Genomic DNA, 16,030 nt, shown 5'->3' on the forward strand with positions numbered 1-16,030 from the left:
ATACATAATTGGGAATAAAGACCCTATCATTACATTCTGAATCACTCACAATTTGTTGACTTATCCATGTCTTTGAACTGTTCTGAAAATCAGATGTTCATGTGCTCCAAAGCTCGGGGACTTCATGGTTGGTTTGATCAAGACAATCGTGTTAGTGTTATTACCCATCGACCACGTTGCGCTGTGGCGCATCGCGGATGTGAATCCATGATGTATTCGCCTTCAGTGTCGGAGGCGATAACTATACCATCGCGGAGGCTACTTTGTGGTATATCCTTCGTATTGAAGGCGCTTCGCTCTCTCATACATACCGCGCATTGGGGATCCCGCTCCGGATCTATCATATCTCCTCCTCTCGTACTCGCACAAATTCTTCGACTTTTTACTCGCACTTGCTGTACTGTCGTTATTCTATAAACCATCGCGCTCAAGAACATCGATAATAAAATCGCTTTTTTCGATTTGCAGAATCGAGGATTTTCTGTCTCATTTTCTGTTTTTAAATTACGACTTATTATCAGCACTCTCCAAAATTTTGAGTGATTTCCTCTCGATATTTAAAGACCATTTTGTAAGAATGCCTAAAGAAGTGTCAATTAATGCTGTCTCATACTATAGAAAGAAGGAGAGGGAAATGGAAGTAGTAAATTTACGGAAACAGTAAATACTCGTATACGGAAATAAAAAATGTATAGAAAATAATATACGAAACTGGAGTTTCACTGCCAAAATGTATGATGGGGAACAATATTTCGACCTTTTCCCATGAGGAAAACAGCATGAAGATGTAGTAAAAAATAATGGAAGATCTCTCATCCGACGTGAGAAATTTTCCATAAGTAAATTTTGAATTTTGTCGTTCAATTTATATGTATAATTGAATCAAAACGCACGAAAATAATTTGGCTTTCACCGACAGTTATTTTATTCGCATTTCATTTTGTTTCAGATCGAGAGAGCTCATCAAGTCAGCTATTTTGGACAATGACTTTATGAAAAATTTGGAAAGTGCTCAAATTCGGGAGATAGTTGACTGTATGTACCCCGTCGAATACAAGGCAGGAAGTCTCATAATCAAAGAAGGAGATGTCGGCTCCATTGTTTATGTTATGGAAGGTAAGATATAATTACCCTTCATCTGTACTTCCGTGCTAAAGAAGAATGTCGTATGAACGTTCAGACGTTGCCATTTTTCCTTCAATAAAACACTAATTTTCCGGGGAAACCTGAAAATATTTTTCCTTCAATTTTTCCCAAAGTTTCACTCTTAATTTGATCTAAATGATCTAAAAATTTCAAAGAAGAATGCTCATATCTTTTCTCAAACATTCATATTATATCGCTGGAAATGTGGCAAAATTCGAATGTTCATGCGGCGTTTTTCCTTAGCACGACCCTGTACGTCTGTAAGAGAATGCGGGCAACTAGACAGGGCAAGAAATTAAGAACCACAATTAATAGTTCAAAAGCCGGCCAATTATAGAAGGTGCCGTATAAATTTTCGTCAATATCTTTGAAGAAAGTTATACTTTTTTTCCTTGAAATTTTCAGATAATTGTAGATCCTGTTACGAACTAAATTCTCTGGAAATCAAAAGAAAAACATTCAAAAATTTCCCTGAAAAATCCTATTTTATTGGAGGAAATTGGCAACTTTTGAAGTCTCATACGACGTTCTTCCTAAGCTCGGCAGAATGTGTGACAGGACTCATCTCAAAATTTAGTTAGGCCTTTCGCGCGCCGCTGCAGGCTGCACCGCCTCGCCGCACTGCTTTGATGCAATCAACGCCTTTGCCGCGCTCTGAGCCCGCACTCCTCTCCGGATAACGCTTATTATCCTCCCCCCCCCTCCCTTCGAGCATTTGTCGATTTAAGCCCGGGCTTTTTTTCAGCGCGGGCTCTTTGATCGTTGTGGACCTCTTATGGAGTCGCCGTAAAACAAGCCTCGTGTCTTGATTTTGTCACTGTAAAATCAATCAGCCAACCCTATTTCTATTTCACGGTCCGAAATTGACCTATGGGTATGATTTATGTATGGTTTCACGATCAGTCAACAGCGATTCTTGTAAATTGACAACATTGCTTTACTTCCATTCAAATGCATTATAAATATCGAGTCTTGGTGAGGCACAGTGGCATGACGTGCTTTGCGATATATCGATTGATCTGTCATTTAACCTATGGAAAAGGATCGATAAACAGGGTGTTCGCAACGAGCACCTTAATAATCGATTCTGTACCACAGTTTCACGTTAATCGAGAATTCACGCCTCGCCACTGGCGAGGCAGTAATGCTTCACTTATAATCGATTGTTTTACTTGCATTTGAACGGACGTAATCTAAAATTGTGAACTTGCGAGAAACGCCACAGTTACATTTGGGATACAATATGTCCGATGTACTGGCAACAGTCTTCTCAAGGAGTCTTTAAACAACGATTTGAAAACATTTTTGAAACTCCTAGCTCTGTCTGGCGGTTAGATCACCGCTTTAAATGTCACTGGATAACCGTGTTGCCAATTGTAAACACTTTTTAGTGACTTTCATCGGTCAGAAATCGAAATTTTATCGCAGTATTGCAATTTTCGTGAAGATAATAAACATTAAGAAAATCTGAAAAATTTATGAATATTACCAATCTATCGCCGGAAATTACTTTTTTGCTTCAAAATCGGATTTGGCGACACGTTATCAACCACACGTATTTTCAATCTTATAAAATGCAACTTACAATGTTAAATATTTATATCATAGAGAAAAACAGAAGGAGGTGTCGGCAATTTTCGAGTTAGTAAGCGGGTGTACAACATGGCGCCAATATTCCTACAAAATTTGATTTTCAACGCGTTGATAATGAACCGTAACGTCCGTTGTTTGGGCGTGATTCAATACAAAATGTATTTTTATCATTTTTTGAAGTAATTAAAGCAATTAAAACCTCGCATTTTACGCCTCTACATCATTTGCATGCAGCGTCCACCATTCTCTTTTGAATCCTGAAAGAACTTAATTTTGAAACTGCTGTTGAGCCTCAAAGCCATTTGTCACTGTGCACATAATTATTATACTACTTTCGGTGCGTAAATTGTTTCCTAGTTGTGTTGTGTTGATTTTTCTGAAGAAATGGAATATATTTTGTAAAGGAATACATTTTGAAATTTAATTTAATAAGTTTTTCCATTTGTTATCAACTTGACAACCCTGTAGAATGTTGGAGGAAGGAGGAGTGAAAGAGGAGGAAGGTTTTTTTTTTCACCGCAATAAGTTCGCGACTAGCCGATGTTAATTACAAGTGATGACTTTAACGACGCAGTCTGTGGGATGCAAGGAGATTGTTGCATCAATTCAAAGTTTCCTATGTCTATGTCCCCGTCCTGTCTCTTTATTTTGCCGAGGGTGGGCTGCGTTTAGGCTGAACCATAGACGTGGAGGATTGGCGAAATATTTGTGATGTTCTTGTAGCAATAAATACTGTTCCAGATTTCGCCCAAGAACCCAAGATACAAACTGAGATCTTTCGATCAGTATTTCTCGGTCCGATTTTAGAAAGCGTATACAGTAGTGGGTCTGTGCGTTCCTGGAAGAATGGCCTCTCTCTCGTTCGAGATTCCAAAAATAACCGGAAACCGGCGATTATTTTTTTTTTTTTATTATTTTAAAAATTCTGGGAAAATTGCGATGATTGAAAGTTGGATGTCTGAATGGAAATTGGGAAATGCTACATAAGCGATGTAGCAGTCGAAAAAGTAACAGATTACAAAGAAAAAAAAATTACCTCCATCATGGATTCATCAAACGTCCAGTACTATGCCTTCCGTCTTACATATATATATCATTCGTGATAGCGATGAGAGAAGTAAGTGCAAAAATGATGTTTTGAGAAAACGGACACAGAAGCTTCTGACCGGAAAATTGTATTGAAAGAAGCCTCCGTTATTGCTCAAATTGCCACTAATCGTCCGGAAGACTCCCAGAAATCGTTTGGATGATTAAAAATCGTCTGATTTTATTTCGATTACGTAAAAAGGGTATTTTTCATGTTCATGCTAGGTTATTGTCAGGCAAGACAGCCTTAAATGCTATCCTCTTCATGCTTTCGTGGTTGCGTTTTGAACACACAACACGCACACACTTTCAGGTTAAAAATTGGCAGAAGAGGGAGGCTTCTTACTTGCCTGAAATTTTTTGCGCACTTGGATTTGCCGTATTTCATGGCTCCCTCTGATTCAATTGGTGCAATCGTGTGCATAGTATAGTTTATTTTAACATAAATACGTCAAAATGCAGAAACGCCAATGCATACAACACAAACCAACGGTCTTTCTCTCATTTTTTCTTCGTGAGCTCGGCAACTGTGAGCAAAATATGAGCGATACAGTTGAAAAAAGTGGGCGACCTTGGGCCCGAAGCCCATCGGCTGTACAGTTATGGGAGGGTCATAAGGTAGACCAGATAGACACCCATTTGTGTGCACGTTCTTTGTTGATACGCTTTTTACTTTTCTGCAAAGTGGCTGTCTGGTATTCGCTCAAGTCCCATTCCCCTCTCGCCCCTCGGTTTATCATTCCTGGCCCGTGTGATCTTTTTATACTCATGGTAGAGATGATGCCTTCAGCGGCTCTCATTGAATTCTGCTGTGATGAACTAGACGACTTTAACAAGCCCCACTCTAACTATATCTGAAAGCAGTGTCTAATTTCTTCTCGTGTTCTACATTTTTTACCCGTCCTGAGCGTAGAAAAATTTGAATATTTTAAATTTTTTTAAGAAAATCAGTCCTACTTGCAAGAAACGTTAAAAAGTAAAGTTTTCCAAAAAAAAAAAAAATAAGGTCTATTATCCTCTACTACATACCGTATCGCATAATTGATGAAAATTCAAAAAATGATGCACGTGGAAGCTAGAGCAGGACGAAAAGGGTTGAATTTTTCGTGATTTCCTCGGAAAAAAAGTGTCGGGGGTTATCCCCTAAAATGTGGCACCATTTCGATTTCTTAAAAACATGGATATTTAAAATCAATCACGGTACAGTATACCGCAACATTTGGGTCAGTAATTTAATTCATCTACCACAATCAATCGGGAATATCCAATAACCCTTACTTCTTTGTCCCGTGTTCCTTCAAAGCCCTCTCATGCAGGAAATTTTTCTATATGCGTAAAATTGTGAGCCAATCACAACCATTAACTAGGTACCTCGGAATGTGGAGGAAAATTCAATGCATACGTAGAAAAGAAATCATATCAGAGATGGGTTAGTCCTTGATCAGCAACACAATATCAGCATTATTGCAAGCCTTTCGTGCCCTCTTCCCGACCAAGTTCTGACTTCTAAAAAGTGCTTTAACTCCTACCCTTGGTGACCCATCGTCAATAAAGTTATCACAGGAAGAGGTAAATCTGCTCGGAGAAGAAAGAGGTCAGGAGAGTGTAAAGATGTGGAAACGGTTGCTCCAATTCGTCCGGTAACTTGAAACCGGGTTGTTCCATTGGCTCTGGATGTGAACGTGGATGTGCGCGGTCCATTTTGGCCCCTGCACGCATTGGACGCGAACTCGCACAGCAGTACTGACGTCTTCCTGAAGAACGCCGTATGAAAATTCAGACGTTGTCAAATTACCATTGATATTATATGAGTTTCTGGGGAAACCTGCGGATATTTTTCTTCGAATTTTTCGTATCTTTATCCGCGATCAGATCTAAATTTTCTACAAATTTCGAGAGAAAATCGTCATAACTTACCTGAATAATGAACATTTTATCGGAGGAGATTTGGCAACTCTCGAATGCTCATACGGCGTTTTTCCTCAACACGGCAGAATATGTCTCCCGGTTCGTATTTCATCTCGGATCCTTCCCGGTATGAAATATACTCGTAAGTCGTCGCGTCGCTACCTAAAAGACATAAAGACCTAACTGAACTTCGAGCCGCATCCACGCACATGCTCTACAACGCACCGCTCTCCGGGGCTCCCGTAAAAAGGAGTTGCGTCTTTTTATCATTCGCTTTTTTCCCTATCGACCCTCCGCCAAACAACCCGCTTCTGAGATGACCTATATTCTGTCGTGCTAAGGAGAAACGCCGCATGAACCTTCAGACGTTGCCAAAGTCCCTTTGATGAAACACGAATTTCCTGGTAAACTTATCGATATTTTTCTTCAAATTTGTCAGACGATTTCGTTCACAGTTTAATCTCAAATATCTGAAAAATCCTTTTCTCAAAAATAAACATTTTATCGAAGGAACTCTAGCATTTCTCGAATGTTCATACGGCGTTCCTTCTTAGCACGGCAGTATTACTTACTAATTTTTTGAAAATTTGTGCGGATTCCTTTGAAAATTTTGAGGAATTTGCTTCGCAATGTGCAGGAAATTCACTAAAATCTGCACAAAAATCCCCACAACCGTTTTAATAAAAAAAATTAAATTGCCCCGTTAAATTTGGCAGTAGCTAATGTGGCTTGGTTCCTTTCTGCTGAGCACGGTCCATTTGACAGTCACGATGGCAGCTGCGGAGAGCATGAAACTTGTGACCAGCACGATGACTGGGACAAATCAGCAAATTCGGAAGGCAGGAAAACGAATCGGTCAAATTAAATAACTGGTCATTAATTTATTTCTTTTGGCTGGCTCTCTCCCATGGAAACAAGACGTGGACGCTAATTCGAGTTTTCCGCTAGTTTCTCCTCGAATCCTGATTCCGATGCGCAGACCATCAGAACTGGAGCGCTTTGCCAAGCGCTCTAGAAATCGCTTGAGCTAATTTTGTGCAACCGGTCTTAACAGTTAAACAAATGGATGCGACGAAACTGTGCTTCCGCTTCGAGTGCGTCCACTACTTCCGCCGATCATATCCTGTGAAATTAGTGGAGCACTCAACGGTTTCAATTGGTCCGAGTGATTTTGCAGTCACAGCCGTGGCGAAAATACCAAATCATGGACCTCTAACACGGTAAATTATTCAGTTTGAAAATATTCACTCGTTTTCATTATCTCGTGAAAATTCTGCTCGACTTTTTTGCGAACATTTTTTTACAATCATCATCAAATAACGGAAAAAAATACACGATATGTTAAGTAAAGGCGACAATTAGGCCTCCTTTGAATTGTAAAATGTGACAGGGGATGAGTACGCGGGGATGAGTACGCGGGGGATGTGTACGGGGGGGGGGGAGTCGCTTTTCGAGGTACTTGGTTCGGTAATGGACCACTAGACAAAGTACGAATTTCAGCATTCTGATACACGTTTCCTTACCAAAATTTCACGTAAAACACGATGCGCACAACGAATATTACCGAAATCAACTCCTTCCGAAGATATTAATGCTTCTAGTTGCGTGAATTCAAAGCACGCGCTCATGAAAACTCCATGCTCTACGTGATTCACATCGCTCGTAAACGTTATCATGAACGTCTCTGCGATGAAAAAATCTGGCAACCTCAATCTTGAAACTTTGGCTCAGCTATAGCAAATTACTTATAGTTTGAAAAACACATGGTGGGAAATGAACATTGCTCGATTGAGAAGATTGCTGAAACCGTTGTAGTGCGTGATTTGACTTACGTAGAGCTTTGAGTTTCTTGTGAGCGGGCAGTTCAAATTCCTCGTAACCAATGTGAAATAAAAATGTTAATAGCTTCGTTAGGAGTTGGTTTCAGTAATTTTCGTTGCGCGAATCGTGTTCTACGTGAAATTTCGGTTAAGATACATGTATCAGAATGCTTAAATTCGTACCTTGTCTAGTGGTCCATTTTATCTTCACCATTGTTTTAAGCGCTCAGCCGATAGGCAGCGCTTTTTGATTTCGACTTGCCTCTAGAGTACTAGTATACTAGTGCTAATTCGTTTAAATGGCGCACCAGCTCATCGATGTGTAGGCTTTTTTGGGGGGGGGGGGGGTCCAGTTTTAAAATAAATAAAGCTGTGAAAACCGTATTTTACGCTTTTAACGTAATGCGCAGGTAGTTTCGATCGTTTGTCTATAAGAAAATTTCTTAGCGGTAGAGTAATTCTTATCGAAATTGATCGTTGAACTCAAATGAAGCCTAAAAAAAACGCGCCTGATGAGCTCAACGGTGACTATCATTTTCGGGAAACGAAAAAACGCGTTTACGGTTTCCTTGGTGACCTTTGTTTGCTATCAGCTGATGTTTTATTTTCATTACCCAGCCAAGTCGACGGAGTTTATACTTCCTTTCTTCACTAAATACATTGACTAACACCTGAGCGCTTTTCTAATACGACAGTATTAGAACTTTCCCGCTTGTTTTTCTTTGCTTCCCTTCGTTTTTCAGCCGATGGATTCGCGAAAGGAGTTAAATTTCATCACAGCGCCTTAATGCAAGTGATACAACTATTCGTACTCCATGGATGCGCGTGTTGCAGGAAAAAAATTGAAGGCGCCCTGATTATTATTGCCTGCGCCGAAATTCGCGCAACGCGCTGTTGCGTAGCAACCACAGCATGCAGAGAGAGCTTGCCTCTTGAGAAACCCTTTTGCTCCACACCATCGCAAAGATTTGAATTTTTTCGTGGATAATACCCGTATTTTGACTTAAGGAGATAAATGTGAGGACCCCAACCGTCAAACTCTTTTGTTGTGAAGCATGGTCGCACACTCGATTAAAGCAGGTGAATCAACGGGTCAGATGCGCTGGTCGCAGCATTGTGTTTTGCATGCCTGATTCTTGCAGATTAGCTAAAAATAATAAGATCGGTCCAAATAGTGACAGACTCCGTGTAATTTTAACGAGATATTGCCTTTTGAAAAATTTGGTTTACGGCATCATCCACTGCAGTAGTGACACCCTTGGTTTCTTCCACCTTGCTTTCAACCTGTGCAAATGAGTGTATCACCGGTTGATGATTCCAGAGGTCGAAGAAATCGTGGAATCCATAATCGAGGTGGATATGTGACATCATAAACCTAATTTTTCAAATAGCGATATCTCGGTTAATATTAAACCCGGGGCGTTGATTTTTGGACAGAAGTTTTTATTTCTAGCTAATCTCCAAGAATCAAGCATTAAAACACGATATGTGACCAGCGCAACTGACCCATCATTGCGAATGAAACCCTTAACAGCACATCGACGGTGAAACTACCAAACCACGTATCTCGGTTTGCGACGTCGCAGACTTCCTGTCATACATTATTTTTTAAATGAAAAACTACTTAACGTCTAGTCTTGAAAATTTCTGTGATTTTTTCTCTTTGTGCGGAGAAAATTCTGTTAAAATTTCAAGGAATGATATTGATTTGGTCGACTTCAAAAAAATAAAATGCGAGCGTAGATTTTTAAACACCGCAAACGAGATACGTGGTTTGGTAGTTTCACCGTCGACATAATCTGTTACACACTGCGATATTCATTATTCTTTGCTATAGATATATCGGTTTCCATCCATTCGAGTATTAATTGGAGTGCCCTCCTTGGTTGCAGCCTCTTATTTCAAGAAGTTTTTAACGCACGTATGAGCCGTTCAACTGCAGCCGGTTTTAACGCGTTATAATTAAGTGCAGGCAAAGTATCAACTGTACCGTTGCTTCATCTCGCGGTAGCCCTGCAGGAGCACTCCACAAATCGCTTACTTCCTGTCTTGCTTGTAAGCTCGTACATATATGTACTTGCTTACATAAATTGCTCCAAGTACAACATTATTTGTTCACTTTCATCCGCCGCTCTTAATTGTATGACCCACTGGAATTATAGTGATTTTAAGTGATCTCCGCAGCAGTTGCCTGCACTTTAGTCGGATCTTCGGCTGTTGGTAATGCTGGCAACGGTTTGAGTTTAGAATCAATAATCGGAAAAGATAATTCGCTTGTGCAAGATGCTCGTGGAGATCCTGCACTGAGAAAATTGGTTGCGCTCCTTCACCACACCCCCAACTCATTAGTTCCAAGACCCACGTCACAACTAGGAGTAGATTATTTGATAAGATCGTGCATAAAATAGCGTTGTATTAGGCGGAAGATTCTTTAAATGGGATTTAGCATCATTTGCAACGTTATCGCATTATGTTATTTTAATGTTGGACGAGGTTGGCCAAAAACAATGCTTGTTAAAATTGAGAATCTTCTCAGTGATTCCAATTGATCAGGGCTTCTCTATGAAAAGTTCTTGAATCTTAGAGCAAATTAGATCGGTTACATTAGTATTCGTCCCTCCATTATTTTCATCTCATGCTCACCACCTCAAAATATATAGTTTCAGTTTGTGTTGAAAAGTATATACTTTATTACTTCTTTCTACTTTGGTATGGTATTTTTCTCTCTTACGTGAACTACTGTATATACTCTCAAAATAGCCTCTGTGTCAGTGTTAATATTTCGACTCCTGGAAACACTTTCATTTCCAGGGAAGCGCGTCTGTAAAGTACTAATTATTTTATGAAAGTAAGCACGCCTTAAGCTGTTATTATTTCCACTCTGTTTCGTATTTCATTTAAAATTGTGTTCATTTTTTGGTTACAGGTAAGCTGATGTATGATTCATAAACTTTCCTTACCGGTAAGACACTCTCATACCTACAATATTTGTGTTTTTCTCAACCTCAATAACAACTGCTACACCAACAATGCACGTTCCGTTTTCAGAGAGTCCCATAAAATTATAAACAATTACAGATGTTTCTTAATGAACCCTCATGTAATAAATCAGAATATGAAGCCCTGTCAACTGTAGTGAATTCCTTTACATGAAATAGCATACAGCGAGGAAGGCCTTTAGTCAGTTCAGCAGGATTTCGGCGGTTTGCATTACTTTGTATGAAACTTTTGAAGACTTTAATTTTTATTATCATACATTTTTTCCATGTTAGCTGTAGCTTTTCTTATTAAAAATCATTTCTCATCCGGCATCGCATACGCTTATGCAGAAATTTTAATTTTTCTCCGCGCAGGATTTGATAAGGATTTGGAAAAATTATGAAATCAGGATTTAGCAGTCAAAAATCAGGATTCCATCTGGATTTTCCAAAATGAAAGGAAACTAGACACCCTAAAGGAGTATTCGTCACATGGCCCACAACCAGAACCCGTAATGCATGCCAAACTTTTATCTTTTCGATCGTGTGTTACAAAAATCCAATTCATAATACTTACCTGGCGGCTCAATAGGAGCTCTACAGAAGCATAACACGAGCATAGCGGCTTCTGCTCCAAGCCCGTCGATTTATTAATTCGAGCCACGAGCCGAGAATATTGCTCTCGGTCGCTCGTCTAATGGACCTTATCTTCGATACCACGGTTTTTTTGTTTTTGTTTTCCTCTTTTGGATCCCCAAGACTAGACTCCCCGTCAAGAATATCGCTCCGATTCGGTCGCTTGTCTAATGCCCCCTATCTTTAATGGCACGGGGTTTTTTTTCTTATGGACCCCGAAAACTAGATTCCCCGTCACGTAGAGACCTTGACATTAGGCCATCTCACCGCGCGATCATTAGTGTAATTTCCGTCAGCCACTAATTGCGCCAGGCGTTGTCGAGGCTTAAACTAAAATTGCCCGTTTAGAGACAAAAGAACACCACGCTCTTTACACTTGATGTTTTTAATAGTGTAACTCTTGAAGCGGATTTGGCTATGGCGCCTGAAAACTGTTCGAGAACCCTTTAATTGATTGTTCATCCCGCCGTCCAGTTTCGTGTCGCTGTCATCCGGGTACGAAACTCACGTATAATCATCATTTTTCTCCTCTTCGCCTCTGCTGCCGTGCCAAAGAAAAACGCCGTAAGAGTCTTCAGGCGTTGCCAAACTTTCTTCGACATACCATAAATGTTCGGGCAAGTTTTTAAGTATTTTCTTTCCAATTTTTCAGAGAATTTTTTTCATAGCTTGCTCCAAATTTTCTGAAAATTTCAATGAAAAATATTCATATATGCTCTCAAAAATAATAAGTTTTTCTAAGAGTAAATTTGGCAACATTTGGATGTTCGTACGGCGTTCTTCCTTAGCAAGGCAGTCTGGGAGTCCCTACATTACTGCGGGAACAGCATTTAAAACGATACGACGAGCGATGAGGAAGCGGAGTGGAACAAAAAAGCAGGGTGTCTACAAGTCCGTAATTTCCGGAAAGTCCGGAAAAAGTACTAATTTTTTAAGGACGACCCGGAATTATTGAAAAAGTGCGGAATTTCCGCAAGAAGGTCCGGAATTTTTTCATTTTTGTCGCAAAGAGCGAGAAATTCAAAATTTTGACATTTTCCGAATTTTCTCAAAGAGAGGCACTGAAAAAGTAACGAATTTTTCTGTTGAGGAGGTACTGAATTTTTTGGGAATGCACTGGAGCAGAACTGTAAAAGTACTGATCTTTGGCCAGCCATTTCTAGTAAACGCCCTGAAAAAGTCACAGGCTGTGGATCCTTTTCCTTCGAGTATTTTTCTAACGAACTCGGAAAACTATTGCTTGGAAGAGTAACTGTTATCACGAGAGTTTTCGGTGACGCCGACCTTGAGAGATTACGCATCCGGATGTGAAATTCGGATTCGGGATTCTTGAAAAACACGTATGTTGATTACAGTTCCAGCTGTGCAAACCGCTCTGGCGTTGAGCAATATTCAAAAGTGCTCCGCGCCATTCGAGCGCCGAAAGATGCACTCACTCGCACGTGTCTTGACACAAATCCGAAGCGTCGCCGCTCTTCAAAAATCGAACGTCTGACCTTAGCGCCGCCTGGGGCTCGCGTATGCAAACATCACCGGCGGAGAGCATTTTAATTGATATCGAAATCAAAAAGATAATTAATTGCCCAACCAATCAACTAACGAACCGTGGCTGTATATTCAAAGGTGGTTCGTTAGCTAACTGAATACTCGAGACCATGATGCCGTGCTAAGGAAGAACGCCGCATGAACATTCGAGAGTTGCCAAATTTACTTTGATAAAATGTTCATTTTTGAGGAAAGTTATGGATATTTTGCCTTTAAATTTTCAGAATCTTCAGGCAAAATTGGGAGCTAAATTGTCTGAAAATCTTGGGCGGAAACTATTCATAACTTTACCTGGAAATTTGCATTTTATCAAAGGAAATTTGGCAACGCCTGAAGGTTCATACGGCGTTTTTCCTTTGCACGGCAGCATTGAACAGTACCTGTCAGATGCAGTCTCGCTTTGTTGCCTCCTAGCCATTAATAATCTCATTTATTAAAGCGTTCACGTCAAAGAAGTTTAAACACCTTTGGAGCGAGACAGAAAATCTGTCTCCTCGATTTGTGTATGCACTGTCGATGCTAAACTGAAGATCTTCTGTTGCGGTCTAAAAGTTTTGAAACTTATTTGGTGTGGACTCTAATTCAGGGTAAATCGATTGGATTTCTTCCTTCAACCGACAATACTGGTTGAATGCTTTCGAATTATTCCAATTACTTCATCGACTGACAAGGAGTCGTCTTTCATTCACAATGCGTCATTAATCCTCGAGTTGAATGCTTTTTTTGAGTTGAGACAATGCTGGATTGCCTGTCATCCTTCTTCTTGTTCGATCCTATCTCAAAAGCTTGTGAAGGTTTTGAAGTTGGAGTGCATACAACATTATCTACTCCCACCCCTTTTGTTCTCCTTTGTGTATGTTAGAGTTGTCTCTCGCTGATGCATAATTGATTAAATTGTCATGATTGTTTACTTCGCAGAAATCGGTAATATTCTCCTCAAATTCCAAAATTCTGTACACGTCAGTGTTTGAGGAATAGATTTTGTTGACTTTTTATGCATCCCCTGAACATATTGACCTTACATGAATGATTGTTTTATTATAATGCTGTAAGTAACTAAGTTAGTGATTGGTTTCAGTGTCAGCCTGATGAGAATTATCGAGAAAGTTTGAAGAAATGCAATTCAGCAAAGAAATTGAAAGCACAATGGCCAAATTATGAGAATCATCCAATAATATCCCGCATAACTTCCTCTCTACAGGCTCCTCAGTTGATTGCTCTGAGACATTTCAAACAAAATAGCGCAATATAAAAAGACAAATTGCCTTTCCGAAAGATTAACTTTACCTTTGAACAACGCTTGGAGCATAAAACAATGGAAGAATATTCGGAGTTGGGTTCGAACCCAACATGCAACTATTTTAACTCCGCTGTGGGCCGGGTTGCATACGCTCAATTTTGCGGGCGAAATCTGAGACCTGTCTACGGCTTTCGCGATAGGGTACAGGTGTGATTAGTGGTTTCCTCCAGCATGATGTCTATTTTGGGCAACTATTCGGACGCTAGTGTCGCACAGATGCGTAACGCGTTTCTAACAAACTGAGATGCTTTCCCAAAGACGAAATCTGCATATAAATAATGCACTGTGTGAAAAAAAAATAAATAAAGAAAGAAAAAAAAACAACCAGAATATGCGAAGGTAAATTTGGACACAACATGCAGCTATTTCAACTCCGCGGTAGCCGGGTTTGGTGCGTTCGAGAGAAACATTCATTTTCTTTAAATTCTAACAGATACTTGACGTAAATTTTCAGTTTTTTAAGTTGCATAGTTTGCATCAATACGATACAGAGCATCTTAGACAATTAAAAATTTAATTTTCTCCTCTTATCCTACTATTCCCATAATATCTATATCCTTCTCTCCCCATCATTTTCCATTTCCGTTTGCTCTCAAAATTGATTTACCCTTTTCATTCCTCGACTTCTCAAAAATGTTATGTTCCACTTCACTTCAGGTGCCTTATAGCCACTAGTTGCTCTCAAGCCGAATAAATTTTATGCTCCACCACTCTTTATTCATTTTTTTTATTTTTTATTTAATTTTTTTTTCTAGAAGAGAATTCAGCATAGCTCTGATGTTAGGTAATTTGTTTTCAAACTTTCATTATTTATTTCACTCACATTTTACTCACGAAACAAACGCAAAAAGTGTCTCTCTACTCTTCCTTGCTTTTTTTGGTATTTTTTTTTATAAAAATTATTATTTATTTTAATTTTTTTTTATTTTTTTGTAGAATTTAGCATAGTTCTGATGTCGGATCAGGTAATTTGTTTTAAACGCTCATCGATTATTTTACTTACATTACTTAAGAAACGAAACCAAAAAGTGTCTCCCTATTCTTCTTCTTTTTTTTTTTTTTTTTTTTTTTTTTTTTTATAAATATCTAGTGTGTTATGTTAGGGTTGTTTCCAACACACACCAAGAAAGTAAGTAAACGGCCAAGGAGTGGAGAGACACAAGATTAGTAAAGAAGCGTTCGCGGGGCAGAAACCGGTCGCGGTCTGTGGACGGCGCGACGAGAGGTCTGTAGCCGCAGCTGCCGGGGCCGGGGGCCGGGACTGCCAGTCGTCAGCTGTGCTCCTCGTCAGCCAGCACAGTCGAGCACCGCTCCGAGGTGTGTCACACCGCGATCGCATCTCCTCGCGTCCGTCTTGTGTTCTTCTTGTTTTCGGGGGGTCCAACCGTGTTGTGTCGTGCTGTGTTGTGTCAGTGCCTCCGGATTCCAGTGTCTTCAAGTGAGCATCCCACCTCGCTCGTCGAGGCTGCTTTATTTTTGGTTCTTGGCATTCCTCGCACAACCGAGGGGTCTTTGTTTACATACACCCGGCCAGACCACGTGGGTTCACTATGTTGGATTGCCCTCACGAAATGGATATCAGCTTTGGATACGACGAGAGGTTTTCTAAACGTCGTCACAAACAGAGGAAAATTGGAGCGTTGTCACGAAGTTTGTGAACTTGAGGCTTTCGGAAAATTTATCAAGGTACCCAATCGTGTGAATCCAGTGGCGTTTTATGCACGTATGCGAGGAAATCGTTGTTTTCCTCAAATGAAGGGAGTAAATTAATGCTTTAATGTTGTATATGTAACATCAATCAAGAGAATTGTATAGAAATAGAGCGAGAGCAAGCATCACGGGTTACTGCAAGGCAAGTTTCCGATACGTTTTCAAGGCTTACAAACTTGCGAAGATTTTGTAGTAATAAATGAATCCAATGGTGTTCTGCACCCACAGTAGGAAGAACCACCCCAACCCCCACCCACAAAAAAAATAGGGATTGAGGTATAAATTGTCACAGATTTATTTTACCGATC

At 39.9% G+C, this 16,030-nt stretch overlaps 1 protein-coding gene across 3 annotated transcripts in view; it reads left to right on the forward strand.

The window, feature by feature from the left end:
• for (cGMP-dependent protein kinase for) overlaps nt 1–16,030 on the forward strand; it is a 241,135-nt gene that overhangs the window by 140,305 nt on the left and 84,800 nt on the right. For 2 of the 3 annotated variants that reach the window (XM_019060185.2, XM_019060184.2), the window contains one exon: nt 950–1,116. In XM_019060185.2, coding sequence (XP_018915730.1) covers nt 950–1,116 — 167 coding nt within the window. Of the gene's footprint in view, nt 1–949; nt 1,117–15,174; nt 15,451–16,030 lie in introns of those variants that run through there. The other variant, XM_019060182.2, reaches the window with a different exon arrangement.

This window comes from Bemisia tabaci, chromosome 1, assembly GCF_918797505.1.
Source record: "Bemisia tabaci chromosome 1, PGI_BMITA_v3".
NCBI classification, from domain to species: domain Eukaryota; kingdom Metazoa; phylum Arthropoda; class Insecta; order Hemiptera; family Aleyrodidae; genus Bemisia; species Bemisia tabaci.